This window comes from Setaria italica, chromosome III, assembly GCF_000263155.2.
Source record: "Setaria italica strain Yugu1 chromosome III, Setaria_italica_v2.0, whole genome shotgun sequence".
NCBI lineage: Eukaryota > Viridiplantae > Streptophyta > Magnoliopsida > Poales > Poaceae > Setaria > Setaria italica.
In genome coordinates this window covers 8,345,865-8,358,832 of record NC_028452.1, presented here as the reverse complement: position 1 = coordinate 8,358,832, position 12,968 = coordinate 8,345,865, and the positions used below count along the sequence as shown (strand labels likewise).

The following is a 12,968-nucleotide window of genomic DNA, read 5'->3' as shown; positions in this document are numbered from 1 at the left end:
AAAATACAAGTTGCCATTACGATTGGCGCTATTTCTTTATCTCGTTCTGGACATCAACTCTCTTTTTAATACTCCGTCTGTTTCAAATTGCAGGTCGTTTTGGTTCATATATAGTATTATGCATCTATACACCTAGAAATGTAAAAACAACATGCAATTTGGGACAGAGGGAGTATTTTGTTGTCGAGCACTTTGCACGTGGCAAATTTGGAAAAATAATTGGGTGATTGTTTCCATTATAAAGATTATTTGGTCGATTGTTTTCTTTCCCAACTGCATACGTCTGCTGCCGTAGAATGGTAGAAAACCACAGTATTGGTACTGTCTACTACCCTACCGTGAGCTTCAGCTTCAACTGCTTTCAATCAATATTCAATCATATGCATGGACCATGGAGTATCTTATCTATCACATGTTACTATTGCAAGTACAGGTGCACACACATAGGAGTGGAGTACATGACAGGAGCAACCGAGCAAGGATAGCATAGCAACGAGAGCCTCTTCCCACCTCACTGACATCTTGGTCGTCCTCAGGCCTCAGCGTACTCGCATGGCCTTCTCTCGTGCCAGTGAAACCAACAAGATCAACCCTGGGACTTGGGTGAGCCAGTCAGCCAGCTCAGCTGCAACCGCATGCATGCAGGTGCCAGCTCACCAGCTCACTGCCTCACTCGCACAGTGGCAGCTTTTCCTTTCCTCTGGGCCGGGCCACGACACGTCAGCAGCCTCTCCGGCCCACCGAGGACGGCCGTGGGCCCACCGCAGCCGTCCTGGCAAGTGCTTTTGCGACACCGCAGCAGGCCGCTGTGGCAGTGGCAGAGCCGTGAATAGTTGGGTCGACGAGGGGCAGGCCAGCCAGCCACGAGTAGCAAGCAGGTGGCCGTTCGACGGTGATCCGTAGTAATAGCGAGGTGAGAGAGAGCTCGGAGGTGAGGTCAGGTCAGCTCGCCACCGCACCGCACACCGGCCATGGAGTTTTCTTCTCTCTCTCCCCTCTCTTCCATGGCGTCTCCATTCCCCAGCTCGCAATTCTAGTTTAGGGCCAGATTCTTTCTCGAACTGACGCGCCTTGCCCGGTGAGGTGGGTCAACGCACGCACAGCGGCTGGAAGCAATCGAGCTCTTCGCTGCGTCGCGCCGCCGTCGCCAGGGCAGCTGCCGGCGGGTCCTCCGCTCCGCGAGGTGGGTCTCTGCTTCTTGCTCTTGCTGTCTTGCATATTTCTCCTAGCTTTCCTGTCTCCGGGAGGAAATGCATGCGGCGCCGTCGTCCAAGTTGGTTGCTCTGCTCCGGGGAGGCCGTTGGGTTCCTGGAAGCAGGCAAGGCTATCATTGCCATTGGCTAAACCAATCTGCGTGGAATCGCAGCAGAATCCCCAAATTGTGGAGCTGTTCCGAGTAATCCAACCGCTTTTTGCTCGATTCGCTGGGGTACGGTGGGGGCGGACACACCTGTGGGATCTGACAGGTCCGGAGCGTGGTCGCCCACCATCCCCCACATCCTTCCCCCACGTCGCTATCTCTCGGCTACAGCGCCGGCCTCGCCTCGGCGTCCTCACCCTGCGCTGCTTGCCGTGGCATTGGCAACCAACCGCAACCACTCGGGGCTCCGCCTCCGGCTGCGTCCCGGGCCCCGTTCGCCTCCTTTTTCACCACGACTGATTGCTTCTTGCTTGTTTTTTCTCGCGTCCTGTGAGTTGGATTTTGGCCCCGGACACTAGCGCCAAGTGGCCGCTGTTCCTGCAGTGCCCTCGCTTCGTCTCCGCCTCCCCGGGCATTAAAAGCCCCCAGCGAAGAGCGGTGGGTGGGGGGCGCGGCTGTGCGGCCATTGCCTCTGCTTTCTCCGGCGTGCTCTGTTTGTTTCCCTTTCCCTTTCTAACTGGTGGGAGATGCTCTGAACCGGCTGGCAGGAGTTACGTTCTTGGCGCTCCGAGATGAGGAACAAGGCGGCGGCGGGCTCCGGCCTGCAGCCGCAGAGGGCGGCGGAGAAGGGCCGGGGAGCGGACGCGGTGGTGGTGGTGGCCGTGCGCGCCGCCGCGAGGGAGATCTCCAAGACGGCCGTCGTGTGGGCGCTCACGCACGTCGTCCAGCACGGCGACAGCATCCTGCTGCTCGTCGTCATCCCGCCGCCGAGCTCAGGTATATGCATACGGCCCCTCTTCTTCGGCTTTCGTACCGCAACAAATTGTTCTGTACTCAAGCAGAACAAAACCGTGCTGAATCAGAAGCAGTGCAAAACAATGCCTTGAAATGTTTGTTGCACACAAGCAGTACTGCTGTATCATTAAGCTATCTGCCAGTACGGTTTGAATGTCCAAGTCCAACTAATCATGTTTGCATAGATAAACTTTCATGTGTTCTGTCCTTGCTGAATATGCTCTTTTCTTCTTCTTTTAAGGTAGGAAGTTCTGGGGCTTTCCATTCTTTGCGGGGGATTGCGCAAGTGGCCACAAGGCCGTGCTGAATCAGAAGTCAGACGTCTCTGAGTTGTGTTCTCAGATGATGCTAAAACTTCGTGATGTCTACGATCCCAACAAGGTTTGATTTGCATCCTGTCGCCCTTTCTTTTTCCTGACTCCAACTATCTTCAGCCAGCTGGATTTCATTTCATTTTTTGACTTATGTATTGTTGTGTAGGTAAATGTGAAGGTCAAGATTCTATCTGGATCACCTTCTGGTACCGTGGCTACTGAATCAAAGCGAGCACACGCGAGCTGGGTTGTGCTAGACAAGTAATGCCATACGATGCCTTTCTTCAGTGCTGATGGTGTCCTGTAACTTTATCCCTTCTCTTGCATATCCCTTTCCCTAACTAGAGTTTGTGTTGGCATCTTGCTCAGGGAGCTGAAACACGAGGAGAAGCGTTGTCTGGAAGAACTGCAGTGCAATATTGTAGTTATGAAGCGCTCTCAGCCCAAAGTTCTTCGGTTGAACCTGGTGGGAAAGCCTGAAAAGGACTCAAATTCAACTCCAGAGTTACCACCCGAGCCAAGTACATCAGATTCTAATACTGCAAGTAATATTAATGAGCAGCGGAGTTCGATTCAAGGACCGTCTGTCACACCAAGTAGCAGCCCAGAGTCGGAAGCTCCGTTTGACACTACTGATGCTGGAACTTCCTCTGTCTCAAGCTCTGACCCTGCCACTTCTCCATTTTGTGCTTCAGATACGAATAGCTCTTTGACGAAAGAGGCAACCAAGGATAATATCCAGCATTCAGATGCTAATATATCGGACTCTGAGAGTGAAGCTTCAACTCCAGCTGCCTCATCGCTTCAGCCATGGATGGTTGACAAGTTACAGGGTCCTGCATCCACTCGACTACTAGGAAATCGCCCTAGAAGGACACCTACAGCAGATTCTTTGCTCGAGAAGATTGCCAAACTGGATCTCTTGACTGAAATCAATGCAATAAGAAGCAGGTCTGACTTAAACTTCAGAGGGAATGTGAGAGATGCTGTCTCATTGTCCAGGAGGGCTCCTCCCGGACCACCGCCTTTGTGTTCTATATGTCAGCATAAGACACCTGTATTTGGGAAACCACCACGGTGGTTCAGCTATGCGGAACTGGAGCTTGCAACTGGTGGTTTTTCCCAAGCAAATTTCTTGGCAGAAGGTGGGTATGGTTCTGTTCACAGAGGTGTCCTCCCTGATGGCCAAGCAATTGCTGTAAAGCAGCACAAACTTGCTAGCTCCCAAGGCGATGTTGAGTTTTGCTCAGAGGTGGAGGTTCTAAGTTGTGCACAGCACCGGAATGTTGTAATGCTAATTGGTTTTTGTGTTGAAAATAAGAGGCGCTTGCTAGTTTATGAGTACATCTGCAATGGATCACTGGATTCACATCTTTACGGTAAGCTCATTTTCATTGTAAGTACATGCATAAGGGTTTGAAAAAACACCCTTGCTTGAAGGAGGGCGGGGGGGCCTTACAAATAGCTTAGTAAACCATTTACTTATGTGCTATGATACTCTTCCCTGAACTCTTATTGCCACACTTGGCCAAAAGGGAGCAATATTTCTTTGATTTTAACCTCTCTAACTATTTGTTGCACTCTATTAGGTCGTAATGAAGAAACTCTGGAGTGGGCTGCCAGACAAAAGATTGCAGTAGGAGCCGCCAGAGGTCTGCGATACCTCCATGAAGAATGCAGGGTTGGTTGTATAATCCATCGTGACATGAGACCAAACAACATCCTTGTCACACATGATTTTGAACCTCTGGTATGATCATCAGCTCACTGTTACAATATATGAAAGTCACTTTCATGAACACACCGAAATTTACTCTTGTAACCATGTGAAACGAAAATTCTATATAAATTTCTGTAAGTCACTAAGTTGTGACCAAATATGTTATTCCCATTGGCGTCACTGGAAAGTCTTAACTGTCGTTGCATGATGAGGTTGAATTGTCATTTTACCACTATGACAGGTTGGAGATTTTGGCCTGGCTAGATGGCAACCTGATGGAGACATGGGTGTTGAAACAAGAGTTATTGGCACATTTGGGTAAGTGCTCTGATATATACTTTGCCATCATGGTCAGTTATGACTGATGACATTCTTCATATCTGATCCTCTTTTTGACTATCTGCAGTTATCTGGCGCCTGAGTATGCTCAGAGTGGGCAAATAACTGAGAAGGCTGATGTCTACTCATTTGGGGTTGTACTTGTGGAACTTGTCACTGGACGGAAGGCTGTCGATATTAACAGACCGAAGGGCCAGCAATTCTTAACAGAATGGGTAAGATCACCAGTTAATCTACTGTGACTGTTTCCTGCCTGTTAATGCTGGATTATATATTAGTGGCTAATATAAGATCCTACTGTAGTTGTATAACCATGTGTGTTACAAGTCACTCTGTGGTGATAATTTCTGCTTTTCCTGTGTTGAACGTCTCCTAGGCTGTGTTGAACTATTTGCTGGTGGAGTGTTTAACTCTTGTCATAACCGACTGAAGAATTTTTGTTAAGCATCCAACTGGCATGGAACCAACTAACTGCTATATTTGTACTTGTTCATCAGTCATAAATTCAAACTGGAAATAAATAAAATTTTGTGTTTTGACTCGTGGGCGCTGCCATCTCTTTACCCTGATCATGTTTGATTTGCTTGTAACAGGCTCGGCCTTTGTTGGAAGAGTATGCAATCGATGAGCTGATTGACCCTCGCCTAGGAGGTCGCTTCTGCGAAAACGAGGTCTACTGCATGTTGCATGCAGCAAACCTGTGCATAAGGCGCGACCCTCATTTGAGGCCGCGCATGTCCCATGTTAGTCATTCTCAATAATGTTGTTCTTTCTATCATTAAGTAGGAACTCCTGGTACTTGCAGTATATGCTCACACCTTTTCTTTCACATGGCCTAAAGGCCCTCCGCATACTGGAGGGTGGTGACATGGCGGTGGATTCAAGCAGCGATGCTGGGAGCAGGAGCTGGCGGCTGCCAAACGAGCACCAGCATTACCAAGAGCAGAGTAGCCCAGCTCCACATGATTCCCAGCGTGCTCAAGAGACCGCGAGAAGCCCCTGGGGTCAAGATCGACACAACTTGTCTCACAGATACTAGCATTTATATCCCTGTGCAGGATGCCGTTGAGTCTGTGTTATTCATAGTCCTTTTTTGTGTAGCGGCCTCTTCATTCTCTCGTTACTTTTCTTTGGGCCTTTTTGCTACTAAGTCATGTGCATAGTGGCCGAAAATGGTAGTCGGAGCAGAGCTCTGGATTGTTAATGGCAGCAGTAGCAGTAGCTCCTGGTCATATTTGTGTATGGATGGAGGAGGAGGAGAGGGTATGTATCGTCCGATGGTTGTTTATAGTGCTTGCTTGATACTAGCGTGGAATCTCGTAGCTTATTTTGTGGGGGAAACCATAATCAATTGCACGGGGCCTCTTTACAAGAACAATCTTGTTTGTCGGCACTTTATCCTGGAGATCTTTGAACGAAATGGCCTGGCCCATTATTGCGCAAGTGTGCTGAAACTATAGATCACTAACATGGCAATGAACATTTTACCAGCTACGAGTCCATTGCTATGCTGATTCTGTGATCAATGAGTGGTTAATATGACGCGTAATCTATCGGGAGAGGGCTCTCCACCTAAGCCTGTCGCGAGAGCCCTCCCCATGGCCGTCCCGCCGCCTGTATCCACGCCACGCGAGAGCAGTCATCAGGGAGAGAGAACGCTCCCCTCTTTTCCCCTCCCATCTCTTATCCATTCAACGAGGCGAGGTGCGGCGATCCGCCACGCCGAGGGGAGGCGACGCCGCTCGGCCAGTCTGCGGCTTGGATCTCGAACCGAGTCGTCGCTTGGAATCAAGGAGAGGCGGAGCTGCTGCCGCGGGGGACAGTTGCAGGCGACGCCGTCACTGGAAGCGGATCCGCCGGGGGAGGCAGGAGGCTGACAACCCGTCGCGGCAGGCGGTGCCGTCGACGCGCTAACATCGTAGGGAGCGTCGTCGACGAGGGCTCCAGCGAATGCTTGGAGCAGCGACACGAGGCGACGATTTGTTCCAGGTGCAAGTGCAAATCCCCCTACCCTTCCGTCCGCTTGTACCTTCTATGATTCAAATAGGTGTGCATCTCTTCTGAGCCGATTATTATGTATCGATTTCACAGCGGATCCCGCTTTATATCATGGAACAAACTACGAATCGTGTTCATTTTTTTTTCTGTCGACTACTCTAGGGTTTCTTCCCATTAGCGCAGTTATATCTTACTGGCTTTTTGTCACACCAGAACACCCCTCTGATGTTTAGGTTGATAATCTGGGCAGCTTATTACATACATTAGCCACATCGTTTGTCAGGCATCTGTTGCATTTGGATTATTTGTTAACTTGTATTGAGTTGACCAGCATTCTTATCAGTTTTTAACATTGTTGGTGCATGATTTATGTGTCAAATGCGCTAAGCAAAAACAGGCATTAATAACTTGAAGTTACAATCATTTTTGTTGTTTGTGCTAGGTACTAGCCCCTTTTTGAACGAAAACATTATCATGATGATTATTTGTATTAGTTAGTTCTAATTAGGTAGCTTGACAACTAGCTAGGTGCCTTTTTTAACTCAGAATTCACGGTGCTTATAATTTTACCCCTTTAACCATTGATGAAACTATACTAACTTTTTTTATATGTGCATCACCTTTTCTATTTCATATTAGCAGGTCAATTTTTTTATGTTTTATCTGAGAAATGAAGTTGTTTGGTGCCTTTTATTATTAGAAAAGTACGGTGACATATCTGATCCACACCATAAAACAGAGTAACTTATGCGTTTAAATAGAGAAGTACACTTGTGTATGATATTACACATAAGAAGTAACTAATTTGCTGATTTACATGAGATATGAAGTAAACCGCCCCTGAATTTGAACACCTAGAAAGTAACTAGTCCTATATTTGTATTAGATAGGAAGTAACTTGCTCTAGCTTCAGTCACATAAGAAGTAACTAGTTATTTATTTAGAGGAGATAAGATGTTACCTCCCCCTTTATTCTGCTATGTTGATACTGTTAGCTTTTGTGAGCAATTTCAACCCCTGCTTCATCTATTTAGCAAATTTCATTGTGCGACATTGTTTTTACATGAAAAAAAATAGTTTGCCTCCTTAATAGTGTTGTGTCAGTGATGTACAAAGTAACTCCGTGCCTAATTTTAAACACATAGCAAGTAACACCATTATCTTAGTGATACACCCATTATCCCATCATTATTTTATATGAGATTGAAAGTAATTAATCACGGATCCACATGATGAAATAAAGTAACTTGTGAGTTTAAATAGGGAATGAACTTGTATATGATTTTACTTTTTTCCAACCTTCTGCAGGTGTAGCTAAGGCAGCGTCCCTACACATTGGGGTGGAAGCGTTTCTCTTGATATCTAGTGTAGGCACATATTGATCAGTTATGTTCCAAACATATACCTCCCAGCTATGTGCATGGCAATTTGTAAAATATTTTATCGGTTTGAATCACATGTGTATGACTAACTCCTATCTGAACTAGATGAAAGCAAGCTTTTGTAGAGATCGTTAGGAATTACACGAAGCCCAACATCTTTGTGTGTTAATTGCATAGTGCAATCATATTAGGCTGGTAGCTGGTCCGTCTTGCTTTTATTATTTTATATTCTGGTTTGCATTATCAGGATAGACCCAAAGTTGTCTTGCTTTTCAAATTTCCATTTGGGACAATGTGATGCCCTCCATGACTAATCTTATTCATAAACACCTGCTGTTCTCATGACTGTGGGCCTGTGGCTTGTTCTCTCTGATGGCCAGCCTATTTGCAATTTTCCTTTCATCCTTATTTGTCCTGCTTTGATGTTACCTCCGATTTGCATTCCTTTTTATGAGGGATGGTAAACAAAAGCTATTTTGTCGTACTTATTGTCACTTGAATCTTTTTTTATCCCTTGCTACATGAGCAAAATCCGTATGAATTGTGGGCATCCTCTCGTTCTGTCTGGTAGGCAGATTACATCTTTTTTAGTGTTTTGTCCTTGGCCTGTCGTGTTGTTTGCTGGAGCTTTTTTATGTGCCTACTACTAGTTGAACATAGAGTGGTTTTTAGTTTCTGTGGGGTGGTAATCCGCTGAACGAAGTCACTTTTAAATGTTTCCTGCCTTGATATGCGGTGTCTCTTGAAGCATATGATATGCTGTATGTCTATTGAAGCAATGAACGAAGTCAGCGGTGCCTCTTGAAGCACAACATGATATGTGTTATGTCTCTTATCTAGGGAAGTTACTTATCGTTCATTTGCATGATGTACATAGTAACTTATCCCTGTTTTGATATGTGTAGGAAGTAACTTATACAAAATTCATATGATAAAAAGCTAACTTTGTCATTAACATACCTGATTTTGAACTCAGTAGAGAGTAACTTAATCATACGACTATATTAGACATATTGTAACTTGTTCCCGGTTTGAAAAATATAGGTAGTATCTAATCAATCAATTATATGAGATTGGAAGTAACTTTGCCCATGTTTTGAAACATGACAGGGTGGTCAACTTTGTGACTATTTTCACATTACAAAAAGGTAACTCCTCACCTATTTATATTACATAGGAAGTAACTTATGAAACAATATAGATGACACAGTAAGTAACTTTCTTTTTTTGGGAAATAAATGTTGTGTTTTAGTTGGGATAAAATGATCACATGCACACAATCATGCTGTAACATTTGTTACTTGGAATAAAATGATCGCATGCACACCTTCAAGTAATCTGAATATATCTGATCTAGTGAAGTAACTTTGTCATTTTATCATGATCTAGTGAACATATCACTGATTTGAAACATTGGAAAGTAACTTATTTTGATACATCTGATATAATGAAGTTGCAATTGTCACTGCATTTTACACTTTTTTCTTCTTTTAGTGACCATAAACTTATTTTTTTATGGCACCGTATCTTTTATATAGTATCTTTGAAAAATATTTTCATTACATGCACCTGGCATTTTTACCACCATATATATAGCATGTGTGTTTTTCACCTCTGCTTTGTGTGTTCAACTAATTTGATTTAGAAAGTGACTTTGATTTGACCTAACTAAGGTAGAAAGTAACTAGTCACTCATTTGGAACACATAGGAAGTAATTTTGTAACTGATCCATATGACAAATGAAGTAACTGTACATGACTTGGAAAAGCATCCGGAAGTAACTGATCACATGTCCACATGAGATTGAAAGTAAACTTTTGTTTTTCTCTCTTCTGAAAATAGGGCTCCTAAGTATGACTTTGTTTCTTATCCTTTTCAGGGATAGAGATCTAAATATGAGGCGCAAGGAGAAGTATGTTTTATTTTGGTGGGGAGGCGATACATTCTGTACATAGTGTGTTATAAGATTGCCTGTTGATATGATTTAGTCATCGTCTGATGTATGTACCTCATTTCACTTTGAAATCTGGATTATAGCTGATAGAATTGTGTAAGAAGCTGTTGTGTTAGTTCAAAAGGATGAATACCTGGAACTGCTTACTCTCCCTTTTTGTAGATGTTTGTATCGTCATGTTTTTTTTCATTGTATTTTCCATCTGATTTTGAACTATTTTTTGCCCTGGTTCATGCCTGGATCTTGAATGCGTTCTTGACGCTCCAGCGGCGGTACAGCGTCTGCACCAAATCCAGCGGTTTTTTACTTTTTCAAGGCCCATGTGTTTTCTTGCGTCTCCTTTTTCGCGCCAAAATTTCCCGCGCAGTTGACGCACTCCGCCTCGGCGCATACGTAGTTGGCGCGCTTCCGCCAGGAATGGAGCGTGCTCTCTCCAGCAGGAATCTCGTGCCTGCTGCTGCCCGTTCCATAAATGGTAACAAGGCCAAAAATGGGGGGCTCTCCGGTTACCACTAAATGGAGAGGGCTCTCCACGTAGTTGCCTCCTTAATATAATGTACTTCCTCCGTTCCTAATTGTAGGTCGTTTTGACTTTTCTAGGTTCATAGATATTATTATGCACCTAGACTTTTCTAGGTTCATAGATATTATTATGCACCTAGACATACACTATATCTAAATGCATAATAATGTCTATGAATTTAAAAAAACTAAAATGATCTACAATTTGAAACGGAGGGAGTATGTTTCTCGCAGTTTTTGCCATTTTAGCCCTTCGCTGTTCTGCACCAGTTTTGCAGCAACATGCAAGAATTCAGTTCATGGTGGCTGGATGAGCAGCTGAAATGCTACTAGCCATGGAGGGAGGAGGGTTTTTCTCATCATCAGCATTAGGATCTGCCATGGCCTTGCTCTCTACTGCTTGGAAGGAAAAGGTGAATAAAAGCACGACAAGATGCATGGATACCACATACCAGTACCACAGAGGCACAGACGACCAAGCAAGTTCACACGACAAAGACAACATAGACGACAGGGTTCTACATGAACCTAACAGAGACAAAATGAAACACAAGCAGCTTCTTGCTAGCCACATCTGACCAATGCCAACCTTCTTGCTGGCCCAGCTCCCGGACGGCGGATGCCTCCCACGTGTCACGTACACCTGCATATAAACGCGATGTTCATGTATCAATGCTAAGCAGTTTTATTTATTCAGTTACTTCCAATTGGAGTATATCAACAATACAATGTGAGCAATTATTGATACTCAATGAGAATATATAATAAGAAATGGATAGGTAATGATCAACATTTAATAGGTTGCATGTATGAAGCCGAATATCTTGCTCTTAATGCCGAATTACTTAAAATTTCACCACACCACTCTTCATACGGTTCATGCACAACTTGTGGTTTGGATTGTTGTGGAACAAGTTCTTGAACACAGTGCCACCGGTGAATACCATCTTAGAGCAGACAAGGGGGCAAAGCCCCCCCCCCCCACCCACCCACACACACATTCGGCAAGATGGACTGGTCGCTGAAGACCGAGTGCTTTCCTTTGAAGTTGAGGCTATCGGCCCTTGATGTGAAGTAAATGTAGGAGGGGCCTCTACTATAACTTCGCGTGAAGTTGAGGGGTGCCATTACTTGCGTGATGGTGTCGTCGAGGCAGCCAAAGGTGTAGGGCAACAGAACAGTCCACATTGATCTGGAGTTCACAACCATCTTCAAAAATGTTGCCGCTAGGCTTTGATAGTTGTCTACAAGCCCTACCATTGTCAATGACTAGGTCGATGTACTGGTGGATTGAAACAGCCGTCTACGTCTTGGGGGTTGTAGTCCCTAAGGATCCTATACCTTATCATTGTCTCGTTGGTGGGCAAACATTAGGTGAAGGCCTTGTAGTTGATCAGCTTTGTGACTTGCTCGAAGAAGGAGAAACTGCTAGTGACCTAATCGATTATTCCCACTTCTTTGTCCAATTACCACACTGAAGAGAAGGCTAAAGTTAATAACCATATCCTGCTCGTTCCTAATAATAATGTTGTTCCACACCACTATTCCAGACGTGTATGCCCACTCGCTTCTCCATGCAGTTGACAAAATTAAGCTTAAAATAGAACGTGTTTGATGGTAAAAATACTTTCTTGATGCGCAACTTGCATGATGGGCAATGGCACAATCGGGGGGCACAGGGGCCATGCCCCCTCCACACCCACGACTAACTATTTACACTAAAAATGTCAAATTCTAGACATCCTTCCCTTGTATAGATACTGCTCCAAGATCTTGTATGCGTGGAGAGATGAGTGCATTGGTATCAGGTATGGTTTGTCTAGCTGTGTCGTGTTCGTGTACCTAATCAATCTCTGCCTCTGCGTGCTTTTGCGTTCCGTAGCTGCAATGGGCGCGAGAGAGAGGTTTGCCCGCCATGTCAAACTGGGCTCGGGGCGGATGAGCTTGACAGCGCCGACCAACAGTCCCACTCGCGCTCGTGGCTCGCTCGCCTCATGCCTTCTGCCCTGCTTTGCATTGCATGCTCCTCTGCACGCGTCTTGTTTCCTCTGTAGGCGAGGCAAGGAGCCATACACAGTCCCAAAAAAAATATAAAAATGCTATACTGCAAGTAGCTCCCTGATCATATTATGAAGAAGAATCAATAATTCATCACCTTTTTTATTTCCTAAACAAGCAGAGAAATACATAAGCCATGTGGTCGGCCAAGGTATTTGCACGGGAAGCTCGCTCGTGCAGTCGGGAAATTTCGAGTATCTTACGAAGATTGACGTTCCAGCACCTAATTGGCGCTACCATGGTGGTCTTGTTGCTATTGGGACAAGAAAATCACCACATTGTTGGCATATAGAGAAATTAAACTCGATGGCGTGCCCGTCGGCCTCGGCGTTACATCACTGTTCGTCTAGTCCTAACTCAGTTGCACACCCCTGCCCAGGGCAGTAAGAGACTAAGAGTAACCGGTGGGTCAATGGCCCGGATGAAAAGGTTTTGCAAGCTCTTAGTAATCTGATTCTAATCTAACGGGTCAATGGTCAGGACGAAAATGAGTAGCAAAAGCGGGGTCACCGACTCAGCGTGACG

The 12,968-nt window shown here is 45.2% G+C and overlaps 1 protein-coding gene across 3 annotated transcripts; it reads left to right on the top strand.

The window, feature by feature from the left end:
- Positions 1–922: 922 nt before the first annotated feature.
- LOC101768893 (inactive protein kinase SELMODRAFT_444075) lies at positions 923–5,906 on the top strand. Of its 3 annotated transcripts, none has more exons than XM_004960973.4 (10): positions 923–1,183; positions 1,909–2,137; positions 2,397–2,536; positions 2,636–2,730; positions 2,839–3,848; positions 4,059–4,219; positions 4,431–4,507; positions 4,596–4,743; positions 5,122–5,271; positions 5,370–5,906. In XM_004960973.4, the coding sequence occupies exons 2-10, from the start codon at positions 1,933–1,935 to the stop codon at positions 5,565–5,567; spliced, it is 2,184 nt and encodes a 727-aa protein (XP_004961030.1). In that variant the 5' UTR covers positions 923–1,183; positions 1,909–1,932; the 3' UTR covers positions 5,568–5,906. The 3 variants fall into 3 exon arrangements, with proteins under 3 accessions (XP_004961030.1, XP_004961031.1, XP_022680831.1); XM_004960974.3 differs by lacking the exon at positions 923–1,183 and adding an exon at positions 1,257–1,798; XM_022825096.1 differs by lacking the exon at positions 923–1,183 and having other exon boundaries at positions 1,807–2,137.
- The last annotated feature ends 7,062 nt before the right edge of the window (positions 5,907–12,968 follow it).